Source organism: Muntiacus reevesi, chromosome 6 (genome assembly GCF_963930625.1).
Source record: "Muntiacus reevesi chromosome 6, mMunRee1.1, whole genome shotgun sequence".
NCBI lineage: Eukaryota > Metazoa > Chordata > Mammalia > Artiodactyla > Cervidae > Muntiacus > Muntiacus reevesi.
The window spans coordinates 45,742,735-45,757,053 of record NC_089254.1 but is presented as its reverse complement, the minus strand read 5'-3'; the positions used below and the strand labels follow the sequence as shown (position 1 = coordinate 45,757,053).

General features: G+C 37.9%; 1 protein-coding gene across 1 annotated transcript in view; it reads right to left on the bottom strand.

The window, feature by feature from the left end:
* Window positions 1–14,319, bottom strand: part of PRKAR2B (protein kinase cAMP-dependent type II regulatory subunit beta) — a 103,135-nt gene that overhangs the window by 70,436 nt on the left and 18,380 nt on the right. The window contains exon 2 of the mRNA XM_065939840.1: window positions 6,569–6,604. Within this exon, the coding sequence (XP_065795912.1) occupies window positions 6,569–6,604 (36 nt within the window). The remainder of the gene's footprint in view (window positions 1–6,568; window positions 6,605–14,319) is intronic.

Sequence of the window (14,319 nt, the reverse complement as noted above, 5' to 3'; positions counted from 1 at the left end):
GGAACCAAACTGGGGTGAATACTGTGTCAAGTGATTTTCATGTTATTATCTACTGTTTAACCAGTGCAATCTTTTTGTGAGATAGGTATTATCTCCATTTTATATCTGGAGAAACAAAGGTATCTAAGACCAACATACACACACACACACACACACTTTTAATAAGTGGATATATGAGTAGCAAAGTAAATACTCCAGCCTAGGTCCATCTGAAAGCAGAGCCTACACAGCCTCCCCTGGTTAAGAGAGACCCTAAACATTTTGCAGCCATGGTTTAGTTAAAGGCAGAAATAACTCCTGGCCTTCAAGCCTCTGCTGTCCATGGCCTTGAGCATCTGCTTACTTCAGGCCACAGGTGCCTGAAGGCAGAGGTCAAGTGTAGAGCACCATACTATAAAAAAAGAGTTATAATAAAAATAGCTAGCTACTAGTGATAAAGTACAGATACTGCCCTTATCTACCTGCTGAAACCCACATCATAAGCCTTAAAGACCAGCCCCACACCCTGGAAGAACTATACCTTTTCTCCTTTTCACAATATCTTTGGATATTGTGTATGAAGCACACGCCTGCTAGATTCTGAACTTCCTAAGGGGCCCTATCCTGCTCTTCTTGCATCTCTAGCACTATAACTGGCACAAAATAAAGGCTCAGTAACATTTGCTAAATGAATTAGTAAATTAAAGTAGGATTCTCACAGAATGCATTATCTAGTGTTTTTGACTACCAAGCTTGAAATGAGCTTCTAAGAACAAAATAAAAATGTAAATATATTCATACCAGCAGATTAGTTTGAAAATACGAGAATGACCTCTGGGAGAAAATAATTTGGGGGCTAAAAGCTTTCGTCAAATAACTTTAAAATAAAAACAATGAACACCAAGGCTACAAAATATTTTCAAAACAAAACAAAAGGAAGCATATGCTCCCTGAATCAAGGAAGCATATGTTCCCTGAATCAGATTCAAGATGAGATCTGAACTTCTGCTATTTCACTACTTTTCTTGGGAACTAACCATGCTCTGTTTGGGGGTGATACTACTAAGTTTTTAATGTGCCATTGTACACAGTGGGTGTGTGAGAGTCAAAGACTTAATTTCACCTCTGAATTATTCCACACGCTAGTACTATCTTAGATCTTAGTTCTGTTAAAAATATTATAAAATTCAGTGCTCATATTATGACTAAAAATTGAACAGTGGCTAACTCTCAACATGAGAAAAGAAAATTAGCTAATTTATAATTTGTAGTTTCATTTTCACTTCTATTTTAAGAAAAAAAATGATATACTAGATCAAGGGATGCTCAATGGCTATTCATGAAAGCAATACTAAATGTCCATGCAAAGACTTCATGGTCTTCAACGGGGCATCGTGCCCAGACAGTGGATGTGCCCGTACAATCTAAGGACAGGTCATAGGGGGGAGTGCCTCACTGTTGGGGACAGCTGTCAGAACTCTAAAAAAGCAGTTTTCAAAATTTCAGGGAGCCAACTTAAAAAGACAAGAAAAGTGGGGTCATGACAATCAAATGCAATGTAAAATCCTTGAATGTGCTTGAATGAAGGAAAAAAGAAAAAAAACATACCAAGACAACTGAGGAAATCAGACTCTAGACAGTAGATCAGATAACAGCATTATATCAAGGTTAAATTCCCTGCATGTTATATTATGTAGAAAATGTCCTTGTTCTCAGGAGATATGCATGAACTATTTATGATTCCTAAAAGGTTCAGTTAAAAAAAAATAAAAGTATGCATCTGGGCATGTGCAAGGAAAAAAGAAAAGAGCATATAAATGTGGCAAAATAGTAACACCTGGGAAATCTAGATAAAGATGTTCATTGAACTACTCCTCAAACTTTTCTATAAGCTTGACTTTTTCAAAATAAAATTCTGAGGTTAAAAAAATACTGAGAGTTTTGACCTCCTGAGAAGGCATTGTCTCAAGATTAATGGGTCATTTCAATTTGTTTTTCAACTCAGAGCCAAAACCACAAAGGAAAACCATTAAGCTCTTTAAAAAAAAAAACCTGCAATGTATAAACAATAAAAAGAGAGACCCATATTAAAGGATGAATATAAAATACTGTTATGACTCTTTAAGGCTTTTTTGACAGACTAAGACACAGAGTTGAGCATTTTATTGTTTTGTTCTAAACTATGTTCCAGGGGGCTGACCACTAACTTTTTTGAGAGCCTAGACACTCTGCTTTACAAAAACCATCTAACTTAACCATAACAAGGTGACTATTGCTGCTATGATCTCAAAGTGAAAGACAATGAAAATAAGAAAGAAACACTCAATGAGATAAATAACTTATCTACAAATTTCACACAGTAAATGGGTGGTTTGAACTCAAGTCCGTATAACTCTACATTCTAGGGTCTTTCCCATTCAATATACTAGATAAAAAACAATGCAATAGAATTGCTGTTTGCTTTAAGTTTTATTGTTCAAAGATTTATTCAGCCACTATCTCTACTACTACCAGTAATTTTAATAGTAATTAAACAATAAATGGGCTTCCCTGGTGGCTCAGTGGTAAAGAATCCGTCTGCCAAGCAAGAGATGCAGGTTTGATTCTTGGGTCAGGAAGATCCCCTGGAGAAGGAAATGGCAGTCCACTCCAGTATAGTATTCTTGCCTGAGAAATCCCATGGACAGAGGAAACCTGGAGGGCTACAGTCCCTGAGGTTGCAAAGAGTCGGATATGACTTCACAACTAAACAACAACAAACAATAAATGGTATATTTCCTTTTTTTCTATCAAGAAAATAATCCTCCAAAACAAAGTCCACAAGTTTTAAGAAAACTAAACCCCAAACTGTCAGTGTGATTTCTATCAAAAGTCTAAAACAGATTATGTAGATGACTTCTGTGTATCTGAAAAGACATACCGATAAGTGATCAGAGGAGAAATGAATCATAAAAGAACAAAAGAACAAAACAAAAAAAAATTGCTTAAAAATAGGATTAAGATCATGGGAGGTTGTTTAACAATAAGTTTATGGATAATCATATTGCAATATATAAATGTATTGAATCAACATGTTGTACATTTTAAATATACACAATGTTACTAATACATGCCTTTCATTCCTGAACCAAATGGAAAACTAGTTTATGAAACTTCTAAAAACTCTTAAAATTCTAGGAATTTTATTTGAAAACCAAGTGAAGCTAATTCCTATTATTTATATAAATAAAAACCATCAGGTTTATGGGCAGGCACTGAAAACACATGAGGACAGTTCAACAGATACAGTGATATTAAAAGCATAAAAATGATCCAAAATAATGTATCTGCTAAACACATTCTTAATATAAACAGTCCCCTCATCCTCCTGAACCATAACAAAAGAAAAAGGCATAAAAAGGAAAAATGTTTTGTTTAAAGCATTCAGGTTGAAATATCTACTTTTGGCAGATGCAGTATGAATCAAAAGGTCAAAACCTCAAAGATTTAGGAAACTCAGTCAGATTAGGACCATGTATATAATAGTCTTAAACTTTCATTCAGTCAAAAGTGACTGAATACCTACCACTATCAAATTGTTTTTATTGTTGTAATGTATACACACAGTGTTTATTGTAATAACTATTACTTAAAAATAGTAGTAGTGGTGTTAGTCATTCAGTCGCGCCCTACTCTTTGCGAGCCCATGGACTGTAGCCCATGAGGCTCCTCTGTCCATGGGACTCTCCAGGCAAGAATATTGGAGTGGGTTGCCATTCCCTTCTTAGGTAACTTCCCAATCCGGGGATAAAACCCAGGTCTCCTGCACTGCAGGCAGATTTTTTACCATCTGAACTACAGGGAAGCCCTCATTTAAAAATAATAGAGAAATAAGAAATAAATTCTTATATCCTATACATCTGCTTGATTTTACCTGATGTAATTTTTTTCCCTTAAATTACAGGTCTCACATTACAAATTTAAATTTATAGTTTATTTCTGAAAAGTATTTCTGAACTAAAATGTCATCAAAAAAAGATATCCCAATAAATATTTTTAATTATCAAATATGAATTTCTCTATTTTAAGTGGGTACCTATTTTTGTTATTTTTTGGAAATGCTATTTCAAAAGAAATTGAGGTCTCTCTCTACTACTAAATTAAATTACTTTTAGCCACTAAATTAAATTTACAAAGAGAACTAAAGTATCTCCTCCTCAAGATGCCTTAAGACTATTTCTGTTTACTCCTTTGTCAAAAAAGTTTTAGTGATTGTTCTTTTTATCTAAGGTAGTAAATATTTCATTTCCCTTGCCTGAAAGACTGAAATGTGTAGAAGATGCTTAGCATAGTCCCTGACCTACCAGGATACTCCATAAGCCAGTTGTCTTTTCCTCCCAATAATCAATGTCAAAGTTCATTCCTACAGTGCTCTCCAGAATGTTATATTATTAGGCTTGTAAAGAGTCGGATACGACCGAGCGACTGAACACAGCACAATACTTATACCTTTAAAAGCTTTTGTAACATGGCTCTGAACTTGATATCATTTCATTTTTCTTTCAATTGCTTCCTGCTGTTTTCACATTTCCTATTACCTGTCACTCTAGGGGAAAAAAAATGCAACATCTGACTTGAAGGTGTATTTCTTTGCTGGGGTTCCATCTTATCTGCATTTCCAGCCAATTTTCCTGAGATACAATGGACACGGATTTAGCCGTGGTGGTAGGGGCTGAAATAATGTTGTTTCAAAATGAACCTGCACTAGGACTTCCCTGGTAGTGTAGTAGTTAAGACTCCACTCAGGAACCTACTGAGCCCTGGATCTATCAACCAATGGTAAGTATACTGAACAACAAATGTTAATGGAATTTGCCCAGAAATAATGTCTCATGTCAGGCAGAAAGGGAGATAATTTATTCTAAGAGTTTTAATCACATTTCTGTGGAAAGACTCTCACATCATGAAGACAAGATATCACACCACTGATTCTCTCTTATTGTTCCTCTCTGTTTTCACCACTGTTGACAGAAGACTATGTATTATTACACCAGAATAAGATCACTCTTGATTGCTCTACTCTGGGATAAAGTCTGATTGATGCCTTACTGACAAAAACATAATTTCTCATTCCACAAAAGGCATTATAATCTACTCTTTGTTTCCAACGTTTAAAATAGATATGCCTTGACATTACAAAAAGCTCACAAGGATAAAGCAGATACCATCCCAATAGAATATATTTTCCTAATCCCTATCTTATTCCTTATAGACCTGGTCACCACATAATAAGAGTAAATTATACCAGAACTGTTGACAAATTAAATACAAAGCTCAATTTTAAAACACCTTTAATAATATAGCACATATGGAAAGGAGATAATTTTATGAAATAAATGACTCATTTGTATTGTATTAATGTCAAGATGATCTGTTTGAATTTTATCTTGTGTTTTTCAACCAAAAAACTCAGTTATAAATAAAGTCATTTTTTTCAAACCAAACATGGTAGTACTTCATTTGTCCTCTATCTTTAGAGAAGAAGGTATTTCACAGAGGTGAATTTTCCAAACAATAATTTATCCATTTCAATGCCCAAACTCACTTAGGATAGAAATGCTTTCAGCTGTGTCCTGTACTTACCCACCCATGTAATGTAGGTGGTACCCAGTGTGAGTGCGTGTTAAGTCGCCTGAATTACATCTGACTCTTTGCAACCCTATGGACTACAGCCCGCCAAGCTCCTCTGCCCAGGATTTTCCAGGCAAGAATACTGGAGCGGGTTGCCATACCCTCTTCTAGGGGATCTTCCCATTCCAGGGATTGAACTCGCATCTCCTGCATTGCAGGCAGATTCTTCACTGCTGAGCCATGGGGGAAGTATCCAGTGTAGGGAACCAAATTTAAATTCTTGCCAATGGCTAAGGTCTCCCTCAATGTGAATATGCAGGAGGTTACTAAGGTATCTCTAGGACACCAACAAACATAAAGCAATTTGTCCTATTCTAAATGGCTCCATGATGACAAGTTCTTCTATATCAGTGTTATGAGTTTTCATGTCTTTATTAAAAACTATCATCCCTTGCCGTTTTGAGTCTCCTTTCCTGGTGGTTCAGACAGTAAAGAATCTGCCTGCAATGTGGAAGACCTGGGTTTGATCCCTGGGTGGGGAAGATCCCCTGGAGAAGGGAATGGCAACTCACTCCAGTAATCTTGCCTGAAGAATCCCATGGACAGAGGCTACAGTCCATGGGGTCACAAAGAGTTGGACACGACTGAGTGATTTCACTTTTACCCAAGTTCTAAATCACTTCTTCTAAACTGTGGCTGGCAAACCAGATAACCATGTAATTAGTAATTTATCAAGTGCAGAAATAAACAAATTTGGGTAAGAGTCTCCATACATTAGCCACAGTGGAATTTTAAGTTTAGCCACTCAGAGGAGATTTCCATTTACTTCCTAGTTCTTGATTTTATCATATGGCTGTTTTCTGGGAAAATGACTGATAAATAAGTTATTACTCTATAGCAATTATTCTTTTCATACCTTCTTATCCAATCCATTTTTAAAATGTCGCCATTAGTAAGCAAAATCCATAAGGAGACTTACCTGAGGCACGCCTTGTAAATCGGTTTATTACTGGAGCTGAAAGAGAAAAGTGGGATAATATGCTTAGATAAAATTCTAATTTATTCAAAACCCTGAAAAGGAACTAAATTGTTAATGATCCCATAAGTTAAATAGGAGAAAGATATGAATGAATAACAAGTGCTAGAAGAAATACCTAGATATATGAAAATTAAATGTTTAATACTAGACAAGGAAATATAAATTAAAATGAATATTTCATCTGTTAAATTAGTGTCTCCAAAACTCTTTAAATGAAAATCCCTAGCTGTGTGTGGCTGAAACTACGTACCTAGTACAGTACAAATCTATACAATATTTTTATAAATAATTTGGCAATTACATGAAGTATCATAAAAGGTTTGTCTCCTTTAAAAAAGTAATTCAACTTTTAAGAGAGTTATCCCAAAGAAATATTACTAGAAAAGGAAAAAGCGATTTAACAGCATCATTTTCACAGTGAAAAAATCTGGAAACAAAACTAATGCTCACATATGCTGATATCATTATTAGGTAAAGATAGTATATTGTTGATATTCTCAGATTTAATATTTGTAGAGTTGACAATTTTTGTGTTCAACCCACCCAAAAGTCCATGACATGCAAATCTATCTGCAGAAGGCTACAATTTCAGGCTGGGTGTGGGAGCATACTGCTCTACTGGTAAGCCCACCCTTGGCCCACTTCCCACACTCAACTCAGGTTTGTTGTTTCTTCTTGGTTTTGTTTATAACTATCTCAAGAAATGAGGTGTTTCTTTAAAGCTTTTGTTCTTGATAGAAGCAGGTAAGTTTACAGTTCATATTATATACAGAAAGAACATGAGGTACTAACTACAGAGTGTATTTAAGTAGCAGGAAGTCATGGATCTACTGCAATACTTTCTAATATTTCAATACTTTTAAAATAGTCATTATAAAGATGCTTTACACTATGGAAATAGGTCAAGTAAAAAAAGAAGACTAAATTTTTGTCAGCATTATGTCAGACAGCACAAAAATTACAGATGCTTAGGAATAAGTACTAGAAGAAAATTATGTCAGATGTTTTACACTACTGCATGCAACTATGCCTTTAAATATCAGCACCTCCACATTACTGATGACAACGTTTTACAGTAAGGCTCGGAGATACTGATTAGTTTGCTTTAGATCACACAGCCATGCTGTGGCAGAACTTGAGTATTTGAACTTAAGTACTTCTAGTACCAAAATGCTTCCCACCAAGAGCAGAAAGCAAAAATACTGACACCTGAAATCACAAAGTAATAGGTAAGTATTTCCTCCCATATTGATCTCCACTTTTAATGAGGATTAATTCTGTGAAATAATTCACAAACCCAATTATTAAAATACTATAGTTTATAGCAAAATCATATCCTCTCAAATGATCAAGATACAAAATTTCCACTATTTACATACCAAATTAATTCAGCCATATAGCTGCAAAATCACAAATCACTTAAATAAAAATCTTTCATCAGATAAACTGTAGCTATATTTTAGATATCACACACACACAAAAATGTCCACCAGTTTTCTTGGATACTTTCCAACCTCTTTTTCACAATTCCTTCAGAACCTAGTCTAAAGGAAGCCTCCCCAGGCCAGCCATAAGGACGGGAAAGGAAAGAGTGCAAAAAAACTTCAATCACAAGAATGCAGAATAGACAGTGCAGGCTGACCAGAGCAAGATGAAGATAAAAAGCATATCTCAGCTCTGGGGTGAAAACACAGCAGATACTCTGCCTCCTGCTCCAGCCTCTCCTCTAGACAATGAAGTCACAGCATAACTAGCTTCTGGTTTGAAATTCTGGGATGTCTTTGTTCCCTTGGGTTCCCTCAGGTTTGTGTGTCTTTCTGAAGTGTTGGAGGCAGAGACAGATTTTCAAGGAAGTGACACTGCCTTCTGGGAGGTGTACTTTAAGTTTGTGGGGCAATTTTTTCACCCGTCTTAATAATTCAGAGGACATCTTTGACATTTGACAGATGATGTACAGGACAGTTCAATACAACAAAGAACTGTCCTAAATGCCACAACTTTCATGCTTTCACATATCCAACTGGACATTCACGTTGGCAAGCAAGTCAACTTACAAGCATCTGAGACTAGATTCCAACACTGTTTACTATTTAAGTGCAGGGCTTCCCTGGTGGCTCAGTGGTAAAGAATGCACCCGCCAATGCAGGAGACACAGGTTTGATCCCTGGTCCAGGAAGACCCCCACATGCTGCGGAGCAACTAACCTCATGCAATACAACTACTGAGCCTGTGTTCTAGAGCCCGGGGCTTGACAACAAGAGAAGCCACCACAACGAGAAGCCTGCACACTGCAACTGAGAGCAGCTCCTGCTTGCTGCAACTAGAGAAAAGCCCAGCCCATGCAGCAACGAAGACCCACCCGGCACAGCCAAAAGATAAATAAATAAGATTATTTTTAAAAATATATACAATTATTAGATGCAGTTTTAATATACATAAAATTTTCTGCAACACAAATACAACATAAATCAAAGGAATTGGCTGCATTTCTGGTATTTTGTTTTGTTTGGAATTATATTAACATTCGTTCACCATTTCAAAAAATCATGTCACTACTATAATTGGGGTATCTGAATGGCCAGTAGAATACACCTGATTAGACTACATTCGCAGCTTTCATATTCTTAGTGATTCTACAAGTAAGTGGGAGAATCTAACTATGTCTCCCTGTGTACATGTAACCACAAGCCTACCGCAACACATTACTATAAATTACTTGCCTTTGTTTCTCCTTTATATTTTTGCTAGAAACTATGTAAAATTTTAAATTATGGGTAGAGAGTTTCTATGGCAATGACTTCTGTGTCCCACAGTAAACGGGGCACGGGACTGGGTAGTTAAAAAGATGGGTGTACCAAGCCTATGTTACGCAGTGGTCAAGGTAAACACTAGGTTTTGACAAAATTACCAAAAATCCAATCCCTCATAACCATACCCCTTCATATCCACTTGCAGAGATAAAACACAAGTGTTTCCTGCATCAGCTCTTGGCAAACCAAGAGTAACCCTCACAATTTTTCTTTTTCTTTTTTTTTTCCAGTCCAGCAGCCAAAATAGGGAAGAAGGTTGAGATTCAGGGTGGCGGCCTCGCTGGAAGGAGAGCAGTGTGCATCTGGGCAGGGTGTGCGGGTGTTTTCTCTCGCAAGAACCCAAGTACAGGGAAGACGATCAGGAGGAAGGTGAGGAAGGGTGCGCCGCTGGGCACCAAAGAGGGTCAGGAGGCGTGGGCTCCACTGTGAGCGAGCCCCATGGCCTTCCAGGAAACCGTGGATGAATCGTGTAACTTTGAGCTAAATTCTCAACTTTAAAAATATGCAAGGCAAGTTCTGCCCTCCTTAATTCAAGAGGGTTTTTAAGGAAAAATAAACATCTTTGAAAGTGCCAGAAAAGGCAGAGGAACCAGAGGTCAAATTGCCAACATCCGCTGGATCATCGAAAAAGCAAGGGAGTTCCAGAAAACCATCTATTTCTGCTTTATTGACTATGCCAAAGCCTTTGACTGTGGGGACCACAATAAACTGTGGAAAACTCTGAAAGAGATGGGAATACCAGACCACCTGACCTGCCTCTTGAGAAACCTGTATGCAGGTCAGGAAGCAACAGTTAGAACTGGACATGGAACAGCAGACTGGTTCCAAATAGGAAAAGGAGTACGTCAAGCCTGTATATTGTCACCCTGCTTATTTAACTTATATGCAGAGTACAACATGAGAAATGCTGGGCTGGAAGAAGCACAAGCTGGAATCAAGATTGCCAGGAGAAATATTAATAACCTCAGATATGCAGATGACACCACTTTTATGGCAGAAAGTGAAGAGGAACTAAAAAGCCTCTTAATGAAAGTGAAAGAGCAGAGTGAAAAATTTGGCTTAAAGCTCAACATTCAGAAAACTAAGATCATGGCATCTGGTCCCATCACTTCATGGGAAATAGATGGGGAAACAGTGGAAACAGTGTCAGACTTTATATTTTTGGGCTCCAAATTCACTGCAGATGGTGATTGCAGCCATGAAATTAAAAGACGCTTTCTCCTTGGAAGCAAAGATATGATCAACCTAGATAGCATATTAAAAAGCAGAAACATTGCTTTGTCAACAAAGGTCCATTTAGTCAAGGCTATGGTTTTTCCAATGGTCATGTATGGATGTGAGAGCTGGACTGTGAAGAAAGCTGAGCACTGAAGAATTGATGCTTTTGAACTGTGGTGTTGGAGAAGACTCTTGAGAGTCCCTTGGACTGCAAGGAGATCCAACCAGTCCATCCTATAGGAGATCAGTCCTGGGTGTTCACTGGAAGGACTGATGCTGAAGCTGAAACTCCAATACTTTGGCCACCTCATGCGGAGAGCTGACTCACTGGAAAAGACCCTGATGCTGGGAGGGATTGGGGGCAGGAGGAGAAGGGGACGACAGAGGATGAGATGGCTGGATGGCATCACCGACTTGATGGACATGAGTTTGGGTAAACTCCGGGAGTTGGTGATGGACAGGGAGGCCTGGCATGCTGCGATGCATGAGGTCACAGAGTCGGATACGACTGAGCGACTGAACTGAACTGATGAACTATAAATTCCTATTCAAATAGAAAAGATTGATGTTTATTTATTGTAAGCTAATATTACCAATTTTAACATTACCATTTTTTAAATATACAAAGTAAAGAGCAGAACAAATTCACACACAAGTTAACAGATGATGTTTTAAAATTTGCCAAGTCAAAGTAGGTTTTTGCAGACTCTTGGTTTCCACTTTTAGATTTTCTTATTCTATGGATCCCTGATAGCTCAGTTGGTAAAGAATCTGCCTGTAATGCAGGAGACCCTGGTTTGACTCCTGGGTCGGGAAGATCCGCTGGAGAAGGGATAGGCTACCCACTCCAGTAATCTTGGGCTTCCCTTGTGGTTTAGCTGATAAAGAATGCACCCTGCAATGTGCGAGACCTGGGTTTGATCCCTGGGTTGGGAAGATCCCCTGGAGAAGGGAAAGGCTACCCACTTCAGTATTCTGGCCTGGAGAATTCCATGGACTGTATAGTCCATGGGGTCGCAAAGAGTGGGACATGACTGAGCGACTTTCACTTTCACTCTCCTATTCTATGGATATTCCAGGAGTGTATTTATACACACACACCCCCGCCCACATTAGGAGAATATAGAAGGAAAAATATAGCAAATGTACTATCTGCCTAGAGGAACAAACAAATATGATTTAAGAATATACTAAATGCCTCTAATGTTTGAAACAGATATAACCTATGATCTTAATGAATCCTCAAGGGATAATGCAGAAATGTTTATATAGGTTTGACTTTCTCCCAAGTACTATTCCAGCAGAATACTGAGAGTCCTGTGTTCCTATGAATATCTTCATGCTTATCTAACCAGAGATTCTGTCAGTTTCCAAATTAGATGGGTCTTAATTCCTCCACCCCCAGGAGACACAGAAGTGTAGCTGATTTCAAGTCGTCTTTAATCCTGGAGCATCCTTACAAGAAAAACGCTCTATTACTTGAGATGGCTGAATAAGCCTCTCTATTCCTAGCAGGGAAAACAACCTCCCACACCTGTGACTCCCCACCAGTGCCAGCGGGACCTGCTTATCTTCTCACTTCTTTTTGCCTGAAGCCCAAGATAAGCAGTGCCTGGCAGATAAGAGGCTGTGGGTGAATCCATCAACTCTGTGAAGTAAACAGAGCAAGTCTCCTTGTCCCACTTACGCTGCTGTTCATCGGATGTGGATGCTGGGCACTGGGAATGTGACAGAGTCCTCGCCTCTGAAGAGCTTGACCAAGTCGGGAGGTATTTTCAAATACTATGGCTGCAAGGGCTTACACCACACAAACAGCTACACTAACAGGAAAATTTAGGTAAAAGAGAAATTTCACAGAAAACTAGAAAACTCAAGAAATTCTATGAAAACAAATGCAGTCAACTGAAAGCATGAACCAAGGAGTTTGGCCTTTAAAAAGAAAAGCCAGATTGATAGTCATACAGATAGTTTGCATGTCTGAGCATAATGCTGGGAAAGAAGTCCCATCCAAGTAAAGAAATAAGAGCCCTGAGTTGTGATTTATGGTCATTAAACACACACACACACACAGCCACCCTATCTATACTGTAGACACACTGGTTAAATACTTTTTGCAGAAAAGAGTTCGTGTACCCTGAAGTAAGACGTACACAACAGTCTTGGAGTCAGCACAATAATTAACATCCCCAGCCTCATGAGTCACCTTTTCTAGAATAAACATTTTCCAAATCTGCTCTCTAAATAAAAGATTCTAGAAATTATGTCAACTGAAACCATGTTAGGTAATTATTTTTGACAGAATAAATACTTGGCTCAGAGTAAATTTCTCTTATGCCTGAGCTATAAGGCTTACTTTTGAAGGAAGGGAAATTTAACTTTTTTAAAAGATCAACAGCAACAAAAGCAAGTAAGCAACAAAACCTGAAATACTGTGCTAATTAACCGAACAACCACAATTTTCAAACGTCTTTATACATGTTTACTTTCTGACATTGCAAAGGACCACTTATTTATTTTCTGTGTCTTTGTTAAAGCCACGCCCCCTCAAAGTACTTCTGATCAGACATGATGGGAACTGTTTGAGAAGCAAGTGTTTGAAGGACCAGTTTTCTTTTTCCTTTTTGATTATATAGCGTGAGATTTAGCTGTCCTATCTACCCATATACATGGAGCATGGCTGCAGTACGGCAGAATGAGATGAAATACAGACATTTAGTTTTTTTAAATGCCACCTTTAAGGACCACTAAAGAGATGCATAGTCTCATTCTTTCTATTCACAAAGCAAACTCCTCAAAATATAACTGATAGTCTAAAATACCAAGGTAATAGAATATAACTATTACCCTAGGGGAAAAAACACTCTTCATTTAATTTTGCTTATGAGTGAACTTGATTCTCCACTTTTTAATTCATGAGGACTTTACCAAAAATGCCCTCTTAGGACCAGAAAGAAAAATTCAGCTTCAGCTACAAAAGTCTTAAGGTAGCTAAGCTTATAAAGCCACGCGCAGAGTTGATGTAATAACAATGTCCAGAAAGAGGCTCCCAATACTTGAAGGATTTTGAAATGTGGGCTCTGAGGAAAAACTGGAAATGGGAAAAGTCATTGTCAAAACTACATCAATGCAATCTCTGCTTCTGCATATGCTAAAACTGTCTCTTCTAAACCTGTAAGATCAAATATGTGCAAAGGGCAGATTTACAGAGACTAATGTTTTTGTTCCTAAGAGTGAACAATCCAGACTAGACCACTAAGAATAGTACTAAAAACCAAAAGCTAGGAGAGTTCAAATCCTCACACATCCCTGAAGGCACAATAAAACCAGATCCAAAAAAGAGCAGTTAAGAGAAATATAAGGGCTCTGAAATGAAGACGAAACCATCAGGAAATGTGATTCAGCTTGGCCTAATCACAAAAGTACGGTTTCAGAAAACACCACCTTGTCTTCACAGAATGATGTTCCTGCTATTCTAGGCTCAGCTCAAATGCCTCTTAAAAAAAAAGAGGACTTTCTCAGAATACACAGTTTAACCCCATGCAGGTCCTCTCAAATCACATCATTCTTTGTGTTCCAAGTGGTCAGCACTATCTAAAGATACCTTTTGTGGCTGTAGTTCAGTAGCTCGGTAGTGTCCAGCTCTTTGCGACCCCATGGACTACA